Source organism: Drepanopeziza brunnea (assembly GCF_022702325.1).
Source record: "Drepanopeziza brunnea f. sp. 'multigermtubi' strain 214-2 chromosome Unknown ctg2, whole genome shotgun sequence".
In the NCBI taxonomy this organism is placed as follows: domain Eukaryota; kingdom Fungi; phylum Ascomycota; class Leotiomycetes; order Helotiales; family Drepanopezizaceae; genus Drepanopeziza; species Drepanopeziza brunnea.
Window position 1 is genome coordinate 1,344,988 of NW_027094065.1, and position 17,843 is coordinate 1,362,830.

A 17,843-nucleotide genomic window follows, 5' to 3' on the forward strand; every position below is an offset into this window, starting at 1 on the left:
GTCAAGCAAGTGTCCCATTTCAATTATTTCAACTTGTATTAGATATAACTTAGCAACGAATATTGCTATGATATTCAAAACTAGATGCATAGATCGGCGTAATCGAGATCTTTAAAAGTCTAACCAAGTATAAAATATTTTTATTAATAATTTAATAATAAATAGAATAAATAATGTTTGATTATCGATTGAATTTGATTGAAAATCAAATATTTTGTATTAAAAAATCTATGTTTTTGAATATTAATCGTCTTTTGAATTGAGCTTTGATATAAAAATTTGATATTTAAAAAATTCTTAATCAAGCGGACTCGTACCATTTAGCTTTTTTATTATAACTTGTATAATTATTATTTTGTTTAAGTTACAAATATAATCGAAAAGTTGATGTTCTTGAATTTTCGCTAAATTGTCCGAGCTTTTTTCGCTGTTACAATTGTGATTTTGCGTAATAAATGTTATTTTACTTATTTTAATAATAAAAAATATATAATATGTTTAATAAGTAAAGTATAATTCACTTATCTCGATTCGTATATTTAATTTTTATTATTGTATCTTTTTTTGTTATTGACTTATTCTTAATACAAATCGCGATTTTCGATTCTTTTCGATAAAGAATCAAAAACAATTTTTTTTTACGATTTGCAACTTGAATTACTTGATAATAAAAAGAGCTATATTGATAAAAATTGAATGCATTAATCGGCGGAATCGAGCTCTTTAAAACTATCAAATTTTTAATATCATAGCTTTATTCGTTATTAAGTTATTTCTAATACAAGTTAAAATAATTGAAATGGGACACTTGCTTGACCTGGGACACTTGCTTGTCCTGACTGTGACCGAGAGCCCGCAGGTCACAAAGTCAGTGCACTGACTATTATCTATCTATATATATATATATCTTTCATCTCATCTCATCTCATCTCATCATACATACCTATCAAACAAAAAAAAAAGAAAGAAAAAAAAAGAAAAAAAAAGGGAATAGGTAACAAATAATAAGATAATCGACTCAAGCGAGTAAATAAAGCTGACACACTAATAATCTAACAGAGTAACAAACTAACAAACTGACAGAGTAACAGAGTACTACTACGTTACTCCGATGACCAATAGTCTCTCTCTCTCGCGGCTGAAATTTAAATTTAAATGGAAATTTAAATCCAAATTTAAAATCGAGATCGAAATATAAATCGAAAAGCAACCAAAGCTAATCGATTATACAGTAAAGCAAGCAATTCAATCAGCCAGCTAAGCGACAAGAGTCAATATCGACCGACGACACCCGATACGCAGTCAGCGTAACTAGGTAAACTTTTAAACTAACTAGCTTAGCTTAGCTTAGCTTAGCTTAGCTAGCTTTGGTTGGACTTAAGTATGCCAACCAAGCAAGCAGGGAACTCGATAAAAAGAGGTTGAAAAAAAAAAAAAAAAAAAAAAAAAAACACACACACACACACACACACACACACACACACACACGAGGAGAAGGAAGCCCTGGCAAACCCCAATCGATCATTCATACATTCCATTCATAGATATATAAATATTTAAATGTGTAAATATATATATACCAGGCCTCTCTCGCTCTCTCACCCATTCGAACCAATCTCGCTAGTGCTCCATGGCATCCTAATCAAAAAAACAGTCAGTACACGAAACACTCTCAATATATATGTTTGTTTCAGCAGAGAAGGAAGGGAAAAGAGAAAGAAAAAAAAAGAGAGAAACCCCCCCCCCCCCCCTTACCTCAAACAATTCCCTCAACTGCTCCCTCTCTTCACCCACCTCCTCCGCCAGCCCCGGCGCCAGCATCAACACCCGAGCCTGCGGCAGCGTCCCCTCCACGAGATCATCCAGGTGCTCCCTCTTGAATCCGAGATCCTTCAACCCCTTGGGCTGGTCTCCCAGCTCCGCCAGGAACCTCTCGAGGGCCTCGCCCAAGACCTCGCCGGCGCTCTCCTGCTTGACGTTCGAGACGTCGACACCGAACGCTTCGGCGGCTTGCAGGTGGCGTTCTGGGTTAGAGGGGCCCGTGAAGCGGAAGACGGCCGGCGCGGAGACGGCGACCGAGACGCCGTGCGGGATGATGGGAGTGTCGATCTGGTAGCCTTTGTGTCTGTAGCCTGGGTTCTGCCCGGAGATGGGGTAGGACATGCCTGTTTGGAGTGGTTAGCGGAGACGGATACCGATCCGATCAAATCGTGGGAATAGATAGGCAGATACATACCGTGACACAAGTGCACGCCCGCGTTGCCGAAGCCTACCCCGGCGAGTGTCGCAGCTAGGAGCATCTGACTCTGAGCCTCGTGATCTTCCGGGTCCTTCGTAGCCCTGGGTAGATACTTGACCGTACTTCGCAGGGCCTGCAGCGAGAAGATGTCGCTGATGGGGTTGGCGCCTTGGTAGGCAGGTCGGTTGATGGGATTCTGCGGTCGGGGAATACGCTCGAAGTACGGGATGGCCGTCCAACTCTCGAGACTGTGGCAGAGCACGTCCAGGCCGGAGCTTGCGTGTACGGCCGAGGGCATCGTACGCGTGTTCAGGGGGTCACATATGCCTAGCGTTGGCTTGAGATTCCGGTGGGCAATGCCCGTCTTCGCACGCTTCGACACCAGGTCGAAGATGGCGGTGCCTGTCGTCTCGGACCCCGTGCCGGCCGTGGTCGGGACCGCAATGAGAGGCTTCAAAGGCTTGTCGATCGGAAGTCCCTTTCCGAGCGGCGCATTGACAAAGTCCAGAAACTCGGCGTTCGGATAGCAGGTGTACAGATTCATCAGCTTCGCCGTGTCGATGACCGATCCACCGCCCACCGCCAGGAACGCGTCCGGTGCGTACGGCTTTGCAAAGTCAATGGCGTCTTTAACACTACGTCTTCGGGTCAGCGTGGAAACCACGCGAGAGAGTCGACCGGGGAAGCGACTCACGAGCTATCCTTCGGCTCGACCCGACACTGATCGTAAACGGTAAACTCGACGCCCTCCCTCTCCAGCCCCTCCACAACCTGCTTCATGGCATCCAGATTCCGCACCACGCTGTCCGTCACCACACACACCCTCTTCGCGCCCATGTTCTTGAAATCCATGCCGACCTCCTTAGTCACCCCCGGGCCGAACCGAATTGACGAAGCAGCCATCTCGAAGGCATATTCCTTCTGGCGAGACAGGTCGACGGGCGTGGCATAGTTGCGCTGCAGATTGCGTTTGGCGTGGGAGAGCAGACCAGATGATGGCTGGTGGTGGTGGTGGTGGTGATGGGAGGGATTACCGTGGCAGGGGCAGGACGGGGGGTGGGTGTATTGGACTGTGCGGAGGAGGCTGAGGGCTTTGGCTGCCCGCTGTTGACACGCCGTTTAGCATTCCATTCATGGGATGTAGAAACCCATCTCTGGATACAGATTCGGTTGTGTAGACCGAAATGCAAGTGCCATTCGTTGCTTACCGTCGGCGCAACTCTCACGGCAGACATCTTCAACGCGTTGAGGATAGAGGGGGCTGGAAATTGAGTAGAGCTCCAGGGTCGTCGAAGAAGGCGGGGTCGAGCGGTTTGTCTCGTCTCTCAATGGAAGTCTCAAAGAGCCGGAAGAGCTGGAAGAGCTTTTCTTTCAATTGTCTTCAAAGGATCACTCGAGAAGAGATCGACTCGAGATAGGAACCGAAGACAGAGAAGACGGCAATGGAGAATCGTGATCTGAGGTGGTCGTCGTGATGCTGTGGGGTAACTAGCTGCCGCTTCGCTTCCTTACGCTCCGGAGGTTGTCCGACCCTCGGCTTCCCCTCATGGAGACGGGGCCTCTCTGCCCCCAGGGCTGCCTGCAGGTCGTGGACAAGACAATTCATTCATTGATTCATTGCATGCATTGTTTACCTGGCTCGCCGGGGTTGTTAACTTCGGATACCATCTCAGAGGGCGTGCAAATCCCCCGTCTCCTGGCAACATTCTTGATTTGTTGTTTACTTGCGGATTAGTCCTCGCTTGGGTCACCTCAGAAATCAGACGTGATGATGTACGTGGAGAAACGGTCAAGTTCATCGGATGTATCTTAATCATCGTTCGCCTATGCACAGCCTCTTGTAAACTCCAAGTCAAAGGTATCAAATCCTGTCCTTCCAATATCAATTTGAGAAACTTGACCAAGGCCCCCCCATATGCATTTCATCGCCAGGGTAACGCCGAAAAGAAAACAAACCCCTCGCGCAGTGTGAGCTAAGGATAGAAAGCTGTCCCTGTGGCCTCCTGCACCGCCGAGGTCCAATTACGCGCTGTGCAACATGTGAAAACTTTCGTAGATGGCGTATAATGCATCTATAGCAAATGTATCTTTCTCAAGGATCGCTCCCGACCTGAGAGCAGGGCTGCATCGTCCATTTACCAGCCCCTCCGACTGCCTCGGCGACTGCTCGAGCCGGAGTCACCTCCTCGCTGCGAATCATATCCACCCCTGTCTCCCAACCCAGTGCTTCCGCCGCGGCTCTCTTCTAGACTTTTCCGCGAGTTCTCTCTTCCGAGTTCACTCATGTCGAAGAGGAGCTCATCGTCTGGCTCGTACGATCCAGCTACTCTGCTATAGCTATGTCGGCCACCGGCTCGCTCACTCGTACCGCTCCCACTGCCTCGTTCGATGAGACTCGATGACGAAGCGGCTGGAGGGGTCGCGCCTCGCCCGCTAGGTGCCCGGCCCAAGAGCCTCGATCTTGCAGACCCAGCAGACACACCTCGCGGGAGGGACGGACCTTCAGCATCGTGCGGGTAAGGCGGGTCCAGTGAGGACGACGACGGTTGGCGAGACATGGCCGCTGAGGACTCCGTCATGCGAGGTGCAGGTTGCAGGAGGCGTGACGGCGACGGAGACGAGGCCGATGCAACATTTCTAACGGCTGGGTCCAGGCCCAAGAGAGCGCTCATACTAGGTGGCTCCCGGTCATCGGCTCCAAGACTAACACTACGATGAACCCCGTACGGGAGATCACTCAAGTCCTCCCCTCGGTGCTGTTGAGCTACCGAACTGGATCTTCTTGCATGTGGGAAATACGTCCGCGGCGATGTGGGGATGTCGATCGCATTCGTACCAAGCTCGTTGGCCTGGTCATCGTCCACACTATTCTCGACCGGCGCGGCGGGTGCTGTTCTAGTGCGGTAGCTGAGTCTCCGAGGCTCAGGATAGTCCGCGGTGGCATTGGCACTCAGTCTCGAGGGGATAGCTGGTGTGTGGGGGGTGTGCGGCGACACTGGCTTCCCAGGTGATGAAGACACGGACATCGAAGTTGCCGCAACCATGGGCGGCACGCTGGACAAGTGACGGCTCGAGGAACTTGACGATCGATGCAGCATGACTGACGAAGTCAGGGATTCTGTCAAGACATTGTTCGACTCCCGCATCCCCTGATACCTGAGAAGCCGGGCACTTGTTCGCTTCGTTGCAGCCTCGCCCGGCTGCTCGAAACTCGGTAGGTTCCTGTTACTGTCCAACAGCTTCAGAAAGTCCGAGATATTGTCATCGTCGGTTTGCAAGGACTCGGAGCTTCCGCCAGCTGCGCCGAGATCCGCCAGGATCCCGGATCCCGGCTGGACGGAGGACGAAAAGCTGTGCTTGCCACTGCTCCCTTGATCATCATCGACCATCTTGCTCGCACCGCTGAAGGAAGACCTCCCACGCCGATGCGTGAAACTGCTGCTGTATTTGGACAAAGGAGCAGGCCTCGGTGAGCTCGAGCCAGAAGTTGCGACCACATTATCAGACGGTATCACAGGGCCACCGCGGAGACTTGCGGGCATTCCCGCCGTCAGAGAAGAGCGGTTGCGAGCCTGCGTCAACGCGCTGATTCCAGATCCTCGTGGCAGGGACTGGGGCGACTGCGGGGGAGCATCGCTCCCATACTGCAGTGGGTTATTCACACCTGGTGAAGAAGAGAGCGAGCCTGCTTTGAACGGTTGAAACGACACCGAGGGTCTTCGGGCTGTCTGGACACCTTCCAATGAGATCAATGAAGCCCTCGACGTTTGCATGGGTCTGGTTTTGGGAGCCGAGCTTGAACTCGGAGAGCTCGTTTCCGACCCCATGGTTTTGGCGGCTCGGAGAGCAGATATGGGGCTTGAGCCCCGTGGAGGGGCATCGCCGTGGAACGTGGAGAGACTGCCGTAAGCCTGGATCGGTTCGGGGGGTTCATTTCTTCGGTGTTGTCGGTGCGCGGGTAGAGATCCGGCTTCGGATTGGGCCGGTCCGCGACGATGGTCTCCTCGGGCAGCTAAGGATGGCTGGAAGAAATGCTCATCTACACCCATGAATCTGGAGCTGAGAAGCGCTTCGGAGTCGTCGACGCGGAAATTACAATCATGTCGGTACTCAACCTCGACAGAGAAGGGGCCTACAGGTGTCTCGGTGGCCCCGAGTTCATACTGCGTGGTAACAGGGCCTCCGCTCCCATTGAGGGGTTGGGTCAGGGCATCGAATCGACCGCGTTGGGCATTACCAGACAGAATACGGCATTTGACCCGAAGCGAGTTGCTTGTTGCTCCGTTCTTCCCCAGGCTCCTTACAAATCTCGATGCAGGCACGAATTTCGTTGTCGCATACAGCGAGCGAAAGAAGACAATGCACTTCTTGTAGACAGTGGGCAGTGTGGAGCCAAAGTCGTGGGTCCTCTCCCCGGGACTATCTTTAAGTTCGATCTTCCACCGTTCTAATATTACCTCTGTATTCCTTCTTGCTCGGCTTGGGGTGTTCAGAGCCTCTAGGACATCCCATCTCTTCCCTTGATCGTCAACAATTACCAGGCTCTGGTTCGTGGTGAGGTTCGAGGTGTCGATGAAGCTCTCTATCACGAGAGGTGGAGGTCGATTTTGGTACCCGCCACACGTCTTCCACAAGCTCAGATCGTCCTTGAAGGCGCTTGTGTCGTCGGTTTCGATTTGGAACTGGGAGCCTCGGCGATTAGTCTGCGATCAGATTTTGGAGGGGCCTCGGAACATGCATACCCATTTGTTCAACTTCTTCGTCCCGTCTTTGGTGATCACCACGGGTAAGGGCACCCGGGATTGTAGAACCAGGTAGGCAGCCTTCGAGTGGAAATTCTGCTCCCCACCGTATCAGCACACCAGCCTCGAAGGTTCAGGGATGAATGCGAACGTACTTGAATGATCTGATCCAGCTTCTTCACCACATCTCGACTTGGACCGCTGGCCGCTATAACACCACTGTCCCCACTGCCTTCATCAGCCTCGTCATTTCCCACCCTTTCTGCTGCTAACCTGGAGCTCGAGCTCTCTTCTCTGGGGTTGTTCGTCCGCGTGGGATTCGTCCGGGGAGAGGAAGCTGGTGAGGCGGTGGCCGGCGACCGGCGCGGGTGTTGATGCATTTCGTGACGGTGTGCGTTGTAGTTTCCGCCGAGCGTGGGTATGCTGTTTTTTGTGCCGTAGCTGGCAGCGATGCACACCGATGGTGCTCGAGGCAAGCTCTTGCTTTTCACCCGTATGGCAATGTGGACGGGCGGTGCTTCGGAGGGCTGGCTAGATGGCGAGTGTATCAGAACCTGGATAACTCATGATTTGGGCATCCATCGTATTCTGGCCGGGGGGTTTTTTTATATTTTTTTTGATTTTATGTTTTTATGTTTTTTGTTGTTGGAGGGGGATTTTTTTTTAAGTTGGAATTTGCTCTCTCGGTGTGCAGGCGACGAGCAGATGGGAATATCGAGGCGGTTCCGGTGAGCCCAGTCAGGTACATAACAGGGGGGGGGGGGAGGAGAGAGCCGGGGGTATAGCAGGACAGCTCAGACGGCAGACATCTTTATTGAAAAGGCTCTGGGAGAGATTCTGGGAGAGATTCTGGGAGAGGCGTTTGAGTAACGAGACACAGCGGAGGGAGAAGTGAAGCGGTGATTTATTGGAGGAACGAAGAGGTTGTGTTCGGTTTGTCTATGTCGAGGATGGACGGGGGGGGGGGGGGGGGGGGGGGGGGGGGCAGGGCGGAAGGGCGGAGGGCGGAGGGTGGAGGGTGGAGGGTGGAGGGTGGAGGGTGGGAGGGCGGAGGGCTTGGGCCAGTATACGGTCGGTCGGGTATAGGCGTGAAGTGTAGTGCAGTGAGTGAGTGCAGTGCGATGTAGTGCAGCGCAGTGCGGTCAAGTGAAATGCACGTCAATTGTTAGCCCGTGATCTAAGATGGTAGCGGAGGAGAAGTAGATGTATGTATGTTTGTCTAGATGTATATATGTGAGGTGATTCCGGCGGTGAAAGTCGAGAGATGGATGGAGAGGAGAGTCGGAGAGTTGAAGGAAGGGTCGAGTGCTCGAGTGCTCGAGAGCTCAAGTGCTCCAGGGCTCCAGGGCTCCAGGGCTCCAGGGCTCCAGGGCTCAAGTGCTCGAAATCTCCAAGACATCAGGGTCGATCGCATCATAATGCAAGGCAGCAGGCCGGCTTACCTCATCACGGTCTGGTCACCTGGTGCGATACTCCAGGAGCCTGAGGCCTCAATTCCAGGTCAGGTTGGGGTCGGGGTCGGGGTCGGGGTCGGGGTCGGGTCGTCACTCGTGTGACGCCCGCAGCCAAATGTCGGTCTACCTACCCTCTAGGCTTGCTTGCCTTGGTCTGGTCTGGTCTGGTCTGGTCTGGTCTGGACTGGACTGGACTGGACTGGACTGGGCTCGACTGGACTGGGCTCGACTCGACTCGACTCGACTCGACTCGACTCGACTGCACTCGACCCGACTCGACTGGTGGTACTTCGTACATTCTAATTCATGACAGCTCCTCACCTCCCCCCCCCCCCCCCACTCTCAGTACGGGATTCCGCATCGCCAAACCCATGGTCGTACCCAGCCACCCAGGAGCACCCGGTTGGTCCAATGCAACCATCACATCACATCACATCACATCACATCACATCATATATCCACACTTACGGCTCCGGCTCCGGCTCTCTCTTCCACCCCCCCCAAACATCCATCCCACTCCAATATACTCTGTACGCCGTCTGGTCGCACCCGGCCTTCGCGAAAAAAAAAAAAAAAAAAAAAAAAACCTAACCTCCATGCGCATATCGTCCACAGAAACTTTCCCTTCACCTGTCAGCTGGGAGATCTCCGTTGCACTGCTTCATTATCGTCGTCTTCCGCATGCATGCATAACGCCAGCTCGCATCTCATGTGCCGAGCAGTGATTCACCCCTCTTCCGAGAACGCCACCCTCCCCTCCCCAGATATATATATATATATATATATATATATATACACAAATGTACACCCCATCTCCTCCTTCACTTTTCCTTATCCACCCTCCGCAGCTTTATCCTGACCTCGCCCCCGTCCCCGTCCCCCTCCACCCTGCGCAGCGTCTCCCCGCCCCCTCCCTCTCCCCCTCCCCCGTCCTCCCCTGCCCCTCCCACCCTGAGCCCTCCAGCCAGCACCGCCACCACCGCCATCGGGACCCCCCCTCGCCGTCGCGTTCTGTGCCCTCGCTGCCTCCTCCTGCTGCGCCCTCCGACTCTCCTGATCCCACCACTCCTGAAACGCCTGCTCCTCCTGGATTTCCTGCAGGCTGCGTTTCGCGACCGCCTCTTTGATAACCTCCTGCTCTCGGCGCTGCTGTCCAATGATGTCCGACAGAGAGAGCTGGAGCGAAGGCTCGGCTTTACCAGGAGGGCTCATGTAAGATCTGGAGTGCGGGACAACCAGAGTGGATTTCGCGGGATTCGAGACAGAGGTCGGCCGTGATGAGCTGCCGGCGGTGCTTTCGCCTCTTTTGACACTGCTGTTGCTCTTACTTCGACTCTGACCGGCGAAGCGGGTATCGGGTGACGCTGTCCGTCTAGGTGACAAGGCCTCGGAATCTGGTGAGGCCATAGATCTCGTAGCAGGAGCAGGAGATGGAGGTTTCGATTCGCTTAGAACATCTTTCAGTGATGTCTTCTGTCCCAGACCAGCGACCTGCCAAGGAGAAGCCGGTTTCCCGGCACCCTTATCAGGAGGCATTTGGGTTTGGCTCATGTGCTGTTGCATGGACTGTTGTTGCTTCTTTCGCTCCTTTTGTGAGGTTCTGGCTCGTGTTTGCTTGCCAATCGCATCGTCTTGGGCTTTCTGTGCTGAGATACTTTGGGACAGGGCAGAAGTGCGACTGGAGGATGCTTGTGCCATGATCTCTCGCATGTCAAGTCTAGAGGATGGCAGTGCAGGAGACGACCATGTTTTATTGCCAGATGAATTGTTCTCTGGTGTTTGGCTACCCACGAAAGACGAACTGGATGTGTGTGGCCCTGGCTCATCATTCGTTGGGGATTTGTGATCAACTACATCGCATGAAATTCTGCGGATCGTAGACTCTATTCCGTCCTTCGGCGTTCGCTCCAACGTCGACTTTTGCGAAGGACTCCCAATTACCAATGTTTCGTCGTCATCCATGTCAAACATCAGATCGATTGTCGAGTCCTTGGGTCGGATACTAGGGCTGAAAGGTGCATTGCGCGAGGTCTTTGACTTTCGCCTCTGCTTGTCCTGGCTAGGCGACCCTGAATTAAAATCGTCAAGGCTACCCAATCGCGCTCGATACGAGGACGACAATCGACTGTCTTCGTCCTTGTGGCTCATCCGAAAAATCATATCTTTGAGCCTTGTCTGTCGCTCTTCACGTATGTCCTCGGCTAGACTGGGATGGCGTTCGTGTAGCAACAGCTCAGCCCTACCACTTTTGGCAAATGGGAGACAATTCAATTGATTCGCCCGGACAACCTCATTCAGGTCTAGTAGGAGGTCCTCATCGAGCTCATTGAGCAGATGGTTTTCGAGCATGGACTCTAGTTGTAAGCAGATATATTCGAGAGCAGCATCTTTGAAAGCTGTCACGGCACATGGGCCGATAGCGTTGAGTAGAATACCAACGTTGCGCGCATTGACTAGTGAAAGTGAGCTTCATTTGAAATATCACATTATTTGAGAACAGAGAGCTGCCATATTCAAAATTTTTGTGTGAAAACCTCGGAGAGGGCATAGAGCGAAAAAAGGAAAAGAAGGGGAAAAAAAGGAAGAAAAAAAAACTTACCAAAACGCCCGAGGACTTGCTGACAGACCTGGCTCAATCGGTCAAGCATCAACTCATCGCTGACAGCGAGAACATCAAGCACAAGCTCGGAAAACTCATCGATGTCGTCAGAGACGACATCGTCAAAGATTTCCGTTCCGGCATCAGAGTAAATGTATCGAAGGACTACATCGAATGTCTCCGCTTCAACGTGCTTTAGATCGATCCGAACAAGGTCCGAGTTGTTTTGCCGTCTACCAGCAAGCCACTGACCCCCAGCACGACCGTTGAACAAGCCCTCGAAAAAAGGGCAACGACGGCACATCAAAGCGCTGTGGACAATCCTCTCAGAACCGTCAAGCTCCACGATGATGTCGCCATCATCGAAGAAGCCGGAATCTTGCAGAGCTAGCCTCATGTCGGTGTCCATCCGTCTGTCGGGTTCGGACATCAAACGAACTGCAGATTCTAACTTTGTCAATTGGAGTTGGATTGCAACTTTCATGAGCTCCACTCGCACTTGTCGGTATCGGAACGCCATCTTTGGAGAGTGTCTTGTGAAGTGCCAGACATCGACTACGGAATCGGTGTACAGATACACCGCGAGATTGATAAGAGTAATAAAGTCAAGGCCCTGAAAAAGGACCTCCGTTTTCCAATTGCTTGCGCCAACGGACAAGGAGCCAGTGGAATGGGGGCTGTGCTGAACTGTAAGAACATCGGGGATTGATGCGATACCGGTCCGACGGAAATCAGCCATCAGTCTCCTGAATACAGGACTTCGAGACATCATGAATCCATGAACGGGAACTCGGACATCAGAACTCGATGTCCCAATTCCGATATCATAGCTATCACTCAGGCGGTGGTCGGCCAAATGGCGAGCAACATCTGCCTCGAGGTCTGGCGATGTCAGAATTGCACCCTTAAGAGGCTCAAATAAGTCCTTCGGAAGAGCCGGTGCCCAAAATCGAGGCGTCTCTGTGTCTTCTTCGTCCTGGGGGACTTCAGAAGCTTTCAAACCACGGACGCTCAGCATTGGGGCAATATCATGCCATAGGCTCTGCTCGGTTACCACAACCTGAGTCCTGGTCACGTCATTGTCTTTCCGTATGACTGCATAGACTCCAAACATATTGCTCCGGACAGAGACGGCATTAGTCAGACCTGGTATGCGTTGAAATTTATAGTCCTTCTTGTGAGATTTTCCTGCCGCCCCAGTAAATGCATCCTTGATACTGGCTCGCTTGATCCGACGCCACACCGCACCGGCTTGAGTGCAAACAATCACCGAGTCATTCTCAGTGATCCCGACAGATTTGATACCATCCCAGTGGCCTTTCCGCAACGACCAGACTCGTTCAGGTTGCGACAATGAGTCTTTGATCTTCGTCGGATTAGTGGTACTCGTCGCAGAGTTGGTAGCAATGCTGCGAACCGTAACGGTAAACAGATCTCCTCTGCTCGAAACAGCCCCGATAGTATCACCACCAGCGGTCACATAGGAAATATGGTTTGACCCAGACTCGTATCGAGTAGTGATGGCATTGGTTTTCAGGTGGTAGTTGGTGAAGCCTTCGTGCAAAGGGAATTTGACAATGTTGTATCCGTAGTTCGTGAAGACGCACACGGTATGGTTAGCCAGTAGCACGATCGTTGCCGAATTGATCGCAGACACCATGTTGATGGCAGCTTGGAATAGTGAAGCTGCAACCTTCCTAGGGGTTGGTTGAACCTCAAGACTACGGGAGTCAGAGTGTATGAGCCCTAGCTGCCCTTCATTCCTCCCCCACGTAAAGAGAGAGGTTTTGGTGTGAGCAACGGAATGTTTTTCTGAAGCTGCGATCCCTACAATAGCTTCTCTCTTTAACGCCCCAAAGATCTGGCGAGGTGAAGACCAGACCGGCTCCTCATCCTTCAAGGCTGGTCGCGACAAAGTATAGCCTAGCTGACCATGGGTGTTGGTTCCCCAACCAACCAAACTACCGTCCGAAGTGACAGCCAACGAGTGATTCTGCCCAAGAGCAATCTTGCATACCTTCTTCCCAGCCAAAGCTCCTCCTTCTATCGGAACATAGGAGAATCGTGTAGTCTCGTCGCCTGTGCCGAGCCTTCCTCCGGGGCCAAACCCACAGATGTACAAGTTTGATTCGGGGTCAGTTGTCAAGATAGCACTGTGCAGCTTCGAAAGAGCCATATCCTGGATGATTATGGGACGATTGACAATCAGAGTTGGGAGATCCGAAACCGATTTTGGCAATGATGACGGTTTGTTGAGTGATTCTTGCTTGAACTCACAAGATTCCACGTACTCCCGATAGAACCGGAAGAGGAGGTGGTCAGGACGATGCAGGATAATCTTTTCGGGGTGCTGGCGATCGTCCTGATCCTTGAATCCCAATCCATGGTTGCGACTGCTTCCCCAAGCAAACACTTCATCTCCGTCGAGTGTGGGTGGACTTACTTCCATGGTAGATCCAGCTAGCGTAGATTCTGCGTCGTCGGAGTCATCGTCAGACAGATCATGCTCATTTCCGTACGTGAGTGACCGCCTAGCGATTGTAGCGTTGTAAACGTCAAACGGGCTGTTTCCCTCGTAGTCCTTGACTTTGATCACAGAGCTGGCTCCTCTCTGTATGACATTTCCAACCTGACTTTTCAGATCTTGGCAATCCTTCTCAATGATAGCTCGGGCAATAGTGATGTTACCGAAGTACAAAGCTCTGTGCAATGCGGTCCATCCATTCTCCGTGTCTTGTGCGTACAGATCGATGGCTGGATGCTCCAGGAGAGCTAAGGCAAAGCTTCTCGCGTTCTCGGAGCTTGAGGATGCAGCGCGATGTAGAATCGTGAGTCCTGCATGATCTCTGCAGTTGACCTCTACTTTGCCAAGACCTCCACACACTCCCTTCGTACTGCTTGCGTTTCCATGTTGACCACAGGCCTTTCGATTTTTAGTGAGGGTTCTTGGAGATGTCGCAAATCCACCTGGACTGCCAGTCAAGCTTCCCAGGCTCTGTGTATTTGCCAACCCTCCATAGCTCTTGGAGGAAAATGGGGTATTTTGACCACCTTGCGTAAGGAGGTGCCGAAACTTGTCGACATCCTCATTGTGATAGTGCTTCCAAAGGAGATGGCTCATGGATTGCAGTGTGGCAAAAAGGATATCTTCTTCAACTCCACACAGTCCTCGCTGCGGTCTCGGTGGACAGCGGCTTTTTTAAAGGCTTGATGAAGTGTCGGAAGATTCCTGAACGAGAAGAGAGAAAAGAGTTTTGCGCGTAGAACGTGCCAGACAGTTGAGCGCGTGTGGGTGTTCGGTGGGAGGGTTGGGTTTGTGGTTGGACAAGGGACGTGTGCGACGAGGTTTGGGCTTGCGAGACTATGGACGGGATGCTTTGCCAGATTTTTAATCGAGGGGGGGACGGGCTTTTGTATCTTTACCAGAACTACCTTGTTATAATCAGTTAGTTAGTTGTCTTGAGGAGGGAATTGAGTCACCGGGGAAGAAGGGCAGGGAAGGGAAGGAAGATCACCGAACTGTGCGCGCCAATCAGACAGGACACGAGGCATCGCGATAAGTATGGCAGAATGCCGAGGCAGGGTCGGACAGGAATACAAATAATAAACACAAACTGATCACAAACCAAGCATCATCCATTGATCACGGACTAAAGCGCCGGGGCGTGGAGGAATGCCGTGCATTTATATGAGGAGAGGAGCTGCATAGCATAGCACAGCACAGCACAGCACAGCACAGCACGTCACATTACCGTACTTGCAGCTGTTGAGCGGTGAAGACGAGTTTTGGACGAGAGAGAGGCAGAGCCGCAGAGGAGCAGGACAGTGAGTGACAACTTCGTACCTCGAACCCGGTACACCGAAAGTGGCTTTCAATGAACTTGCACGAAGATCAAAAACAAGCACTGATGTTGAAACAAATATCAAATATTGCCAGCAAGAAGCGGGATTGAGTACTGAAGTGCTCAGCCAATGTTCAGTTGCTCATTTCTTCTATCTTTGAAATCTCATCTGTATAACTATCATTGTTTTCATTTTCTTGATATTTTTCCAACTCACTCCAGTACTCTGACGATCTTTTCAGCTTTTGCACTGAGGACGTGGCTTTAGCAAACCAGGTGGTAGACTTGCTCTACATTCTGATTCTTGACGCCCTCCAGTAATCTCTCGGCTATTCAACATCCCAATCGCAAAGCTTCGTGGTCCAATTTTTGCTTTCTTTCGCCCCCTTCGGTCCCCGCTTCGTGTCCCTTCCTGTTGTCGTGCCACGTCGTATTCGTACTCAGCATGGCAGGCACCTAGTTTGTGAAGAAGTATCTATGGTAATCTTTCTAGTCATTACACGCAGGAGATAGCATCTCAGATCCACTCAGGTTGACCTCGAGCCTGCTATTTTGAGAGAGAAAGTCCGAGGGTTTCCTCGCAGAACAATGTGACTGCAGTTGACGTACAGCCCTCAGACCTTGTTGCTTCTCCATTGCTGGGAATACCGGTCACTCATCGTGATATTTCTCTTTTTTGTGTCTAAATTGTTTGTTGTGTCGTGGCGAAGCTGCGGCGGCGGTGGTGATATTGGTACGAGAAGTATCTCTCTGAGCTTGGGCCGACCAAGCCATGACCGCCCTACCATATTTTCTTCTATGCAGGCTAAGTAGAGAATCGATCTTTTCTCCTCAATGGGAAGATTTCCTGGGCTATTTAGACTATCCGCAATTCATCGGGTTAATCTGAACATGGCACGGTCGGGAAATTCAGAGGCTACTTACTGGCTTCAAGCGAGCATTGTCAATACTGTCTTTGCGCGGTTTCATTGTCAACTTGACTCTCTACAAAGACCTATTGTTCAACAATTCAAAGTCAAAGCCTGATATCATCGTCAGATAACAAAGAGACAAACCTGTTGTCTCAAGAACAGACAGTCACTATTTAGTATAAATGCTAGTATCGTGTCGTCTATTCTCTATCCCAAAAGAATTTTACCATTCAACACTGCATATATTCCCAACCACACAGACAAATCATGTTTTCCGAATCCGAATACTCGGGGTCTAGCGAGAGCGCACATAGCCTCGACTCGAAAGCGACCCTCGCCGACCTCCCCCAGCTCTGCGACGACATGGACTGCTCCTACCCCATCGGCCCCGCCTGCGCCAAATGCTGCATCGACATCGAAGGCCGACGCAAGCCCGGCCCCAGGAACAAGACCGGCATCTGGGCCCGGGAGGTCGGCGTCAACGCCCAGATCTCGATCTACGCCCAGATCGCGGCCAAGCAGGCCCATCCCGTGTTCGTCGGCGGAGCCTCTTACGCATCCACGCAGTCCTCCGGCACCGCGTCCGAGGAGGAGGACTCGTGGGAAGACCAGTCGGCGAGCGACGGGCGCCTGGGCATCGATCCGCTCCTGCTCCTGTGCGCGAGCTGCCGCCCGGGCGTCTGCCGCTTCTCGAGCTCCCGCGTGAGCCGTGTCCCGCGGCCGCTGAAGACCGGCGACCGGGTCGACCGCTGGCTGGACGCGATCTTCGCCCAGGACCTCGCCGCCAAGGGCCGGGACGAGCACTTCGTCGGCGGAGCTGAGGACCAGGACGCCGACCTCAGCGACCCCCCCTTTGGGCACTGCGAGCGGTGCCGTTTCCGCGCCGTGGACGGCATGGAGGCCCTGCATGAGCTTCAGTGTGCTTACGCGTCCCGGGAACAGGCCCTTGCGGAGGCCAGCATCGCGAGAGCCGCCGACGAGGACCGGACGTGGAAGCGACGCATGGCGACGTTCGGGGGAGACTGGGCCGTTGGATGTCTGAAGGTAGAGAATTGAAGGTGAAGGAGAATGAAAGCGAGGGCAGACGGAGATCCAGGTGAGTGAGGTAAGGGAGTTTTTTTTTTTTTTTTTTTTTTTTTTTTTTTTTTTTTCATTCCTTCACCCGAAATCGACATCGAAACACCCGGTTGCATATCCGCTGGTGGGCTATGTGTGTGTACGGATCTTATCCCCTACTTTCTTAAAAAAAAAAGTACAGATAAAATAATATTAAGTCCGCTTCCTTCTCCACCGACCAGTGATTGCTTGTTATTTTTTTTTTTTTTTTTTTTTTTCTTTCTTTTTTCTTCTTTTTCTTCTTTTTTTTTTCAATTTTTTTTTTTTCAATTTTTTCAATTTTTTCATTTTTTTCATTTTTTTCATTTTTTTCATTTTTTTCATTTTTTTCATTTTTTTCATTTTTTTCATTTTTTTCATTTTTTTCATTTTTTTCATTTTTTTCATTTTTTTCATTTTTTTCATTTTTTTCATTTTTTTCATTTTTTTCATTTTTTTCATTTTTTTCATTTTTTTCATTTTTTTCATTTTTTTCATTTTTTTCAATTTTTTTCATTTTTTTCTATTTTTTCTATTTTTTCTATTTTTTCTATTTTTTCTATTTTTTCTATTTTTTCTATTTTTTCTATTTTTTCTATTTTTTCTATTTTTTCTATTTTTTCTATTTTTTCTATTTTTTCTATTTTTTCTATTTTTTCTATTTTTTCTATTTTTTCTATTTTTTCTATTTTTTCTATTTTTTTTTTTTTTTTTTTTCTTTTTTTTTCCTTCTTCCCTTTCTTTCTTTCTTTCTTTCTTTTTTTTTTCTCTTCGCTATCGCTATTAGAGTTCCAAGTCTGGTAGCCCAACAAGACATGCTCAACGACAACGTTCATGAAGCAACGACGCCTTCACCCCGACACAACCATCCATCACACAAGTCATTTATCATGCTCTCTTCTAGAAAAAATTGACCCCCGCGCAGAGTATGAATCTGCGACGGGTCTCTGGATCATTTCTG

At 50.6% G+C, this 17,843-nt stretch overlaps 4 protein-coding genes across 4 annotated transcripts; 1 reads left to right on the top strand and 3 right to left on the bottom strand.

Annotated features, from left to right (window-relative positions):
- Positions 1-1,620: 1,620 nt before the first annotated feature.
- Positions 1,621-3,474, bottom strand: L3040_001527 (uncharacterized protein; the record flags this gene model as incomplete). The annotated part of the gene is made up of 5 exons (XM_007294203.1): positions 1,621-1,638; positions 1,756-2,165; positions 2,237-2,874; positions 2,934-3,343; positions 3,448-3,474. The coding sequence occupies 5 exons, from the start codon at positions 3,472-3,474 to the stop codon at positions 1,621-1,623; spliced, it is 1,503 nt and encodes a 500-aa protein (XP_007294265.1).
- Positions 3,475-4,374: 900 nt separating this feature from the next.
- On the bottom strand, positions 4,375-7,361 carry L3040_001528 (uncharacterized protein; the record flags this gene model as incomplete). Its single annotated transcript, XM_007294204.1, has 3 exons — positions 4,375-6,921; positions 6,982-7,077; positions 7,137-7,361. The coding sequence occupies 3 exons, from the start codon at positions 7,359-7,361 to the stop codon at positions 4,375-4,377; spliced, it is 2,868 nt and encodes a 955-aa protein (XP_007294266.1).
- A 1,905-nt stretch (positions 7,362-9,266) lies between these two features.
- L3040_001529 (uncharacterized protein) lies at positions 9,267-14,155 on the bottom strand (the record flags this gene model as incomplete). Its single annotated transcript, XM_066156786.1, has 2 exons — positions 9,267-10,888; positions 11,035-14,155. 2 exons carry the CDS (start codon positions 14,153-14,155, stop codon positions 9,267-9,269), a joined length of 4,743 nt encoding a protein of 1,580 aa, XP_066012804.1.
- A 1,899-nt stretch (positions 14,156-16,054) lies between these two features.
- On the top strand, positions 16,055-16,843 carry L3040_001530 (uncharacterized protein; the record flags this gene model as incomplete). Its single annotated transcript, XM_007294206.1, has 1 exon — positions 16,055-16,843. The coding sequence occupies one exon, from the start codon at positions 16,055-16,057 to the stop codon at positions 16,841-16,843; it is 789 nt and encodes a 262-aa protein (XP_007294268.1).
- Positions 16,844-17,843: the final 1,000 nt, after the last annotated feature.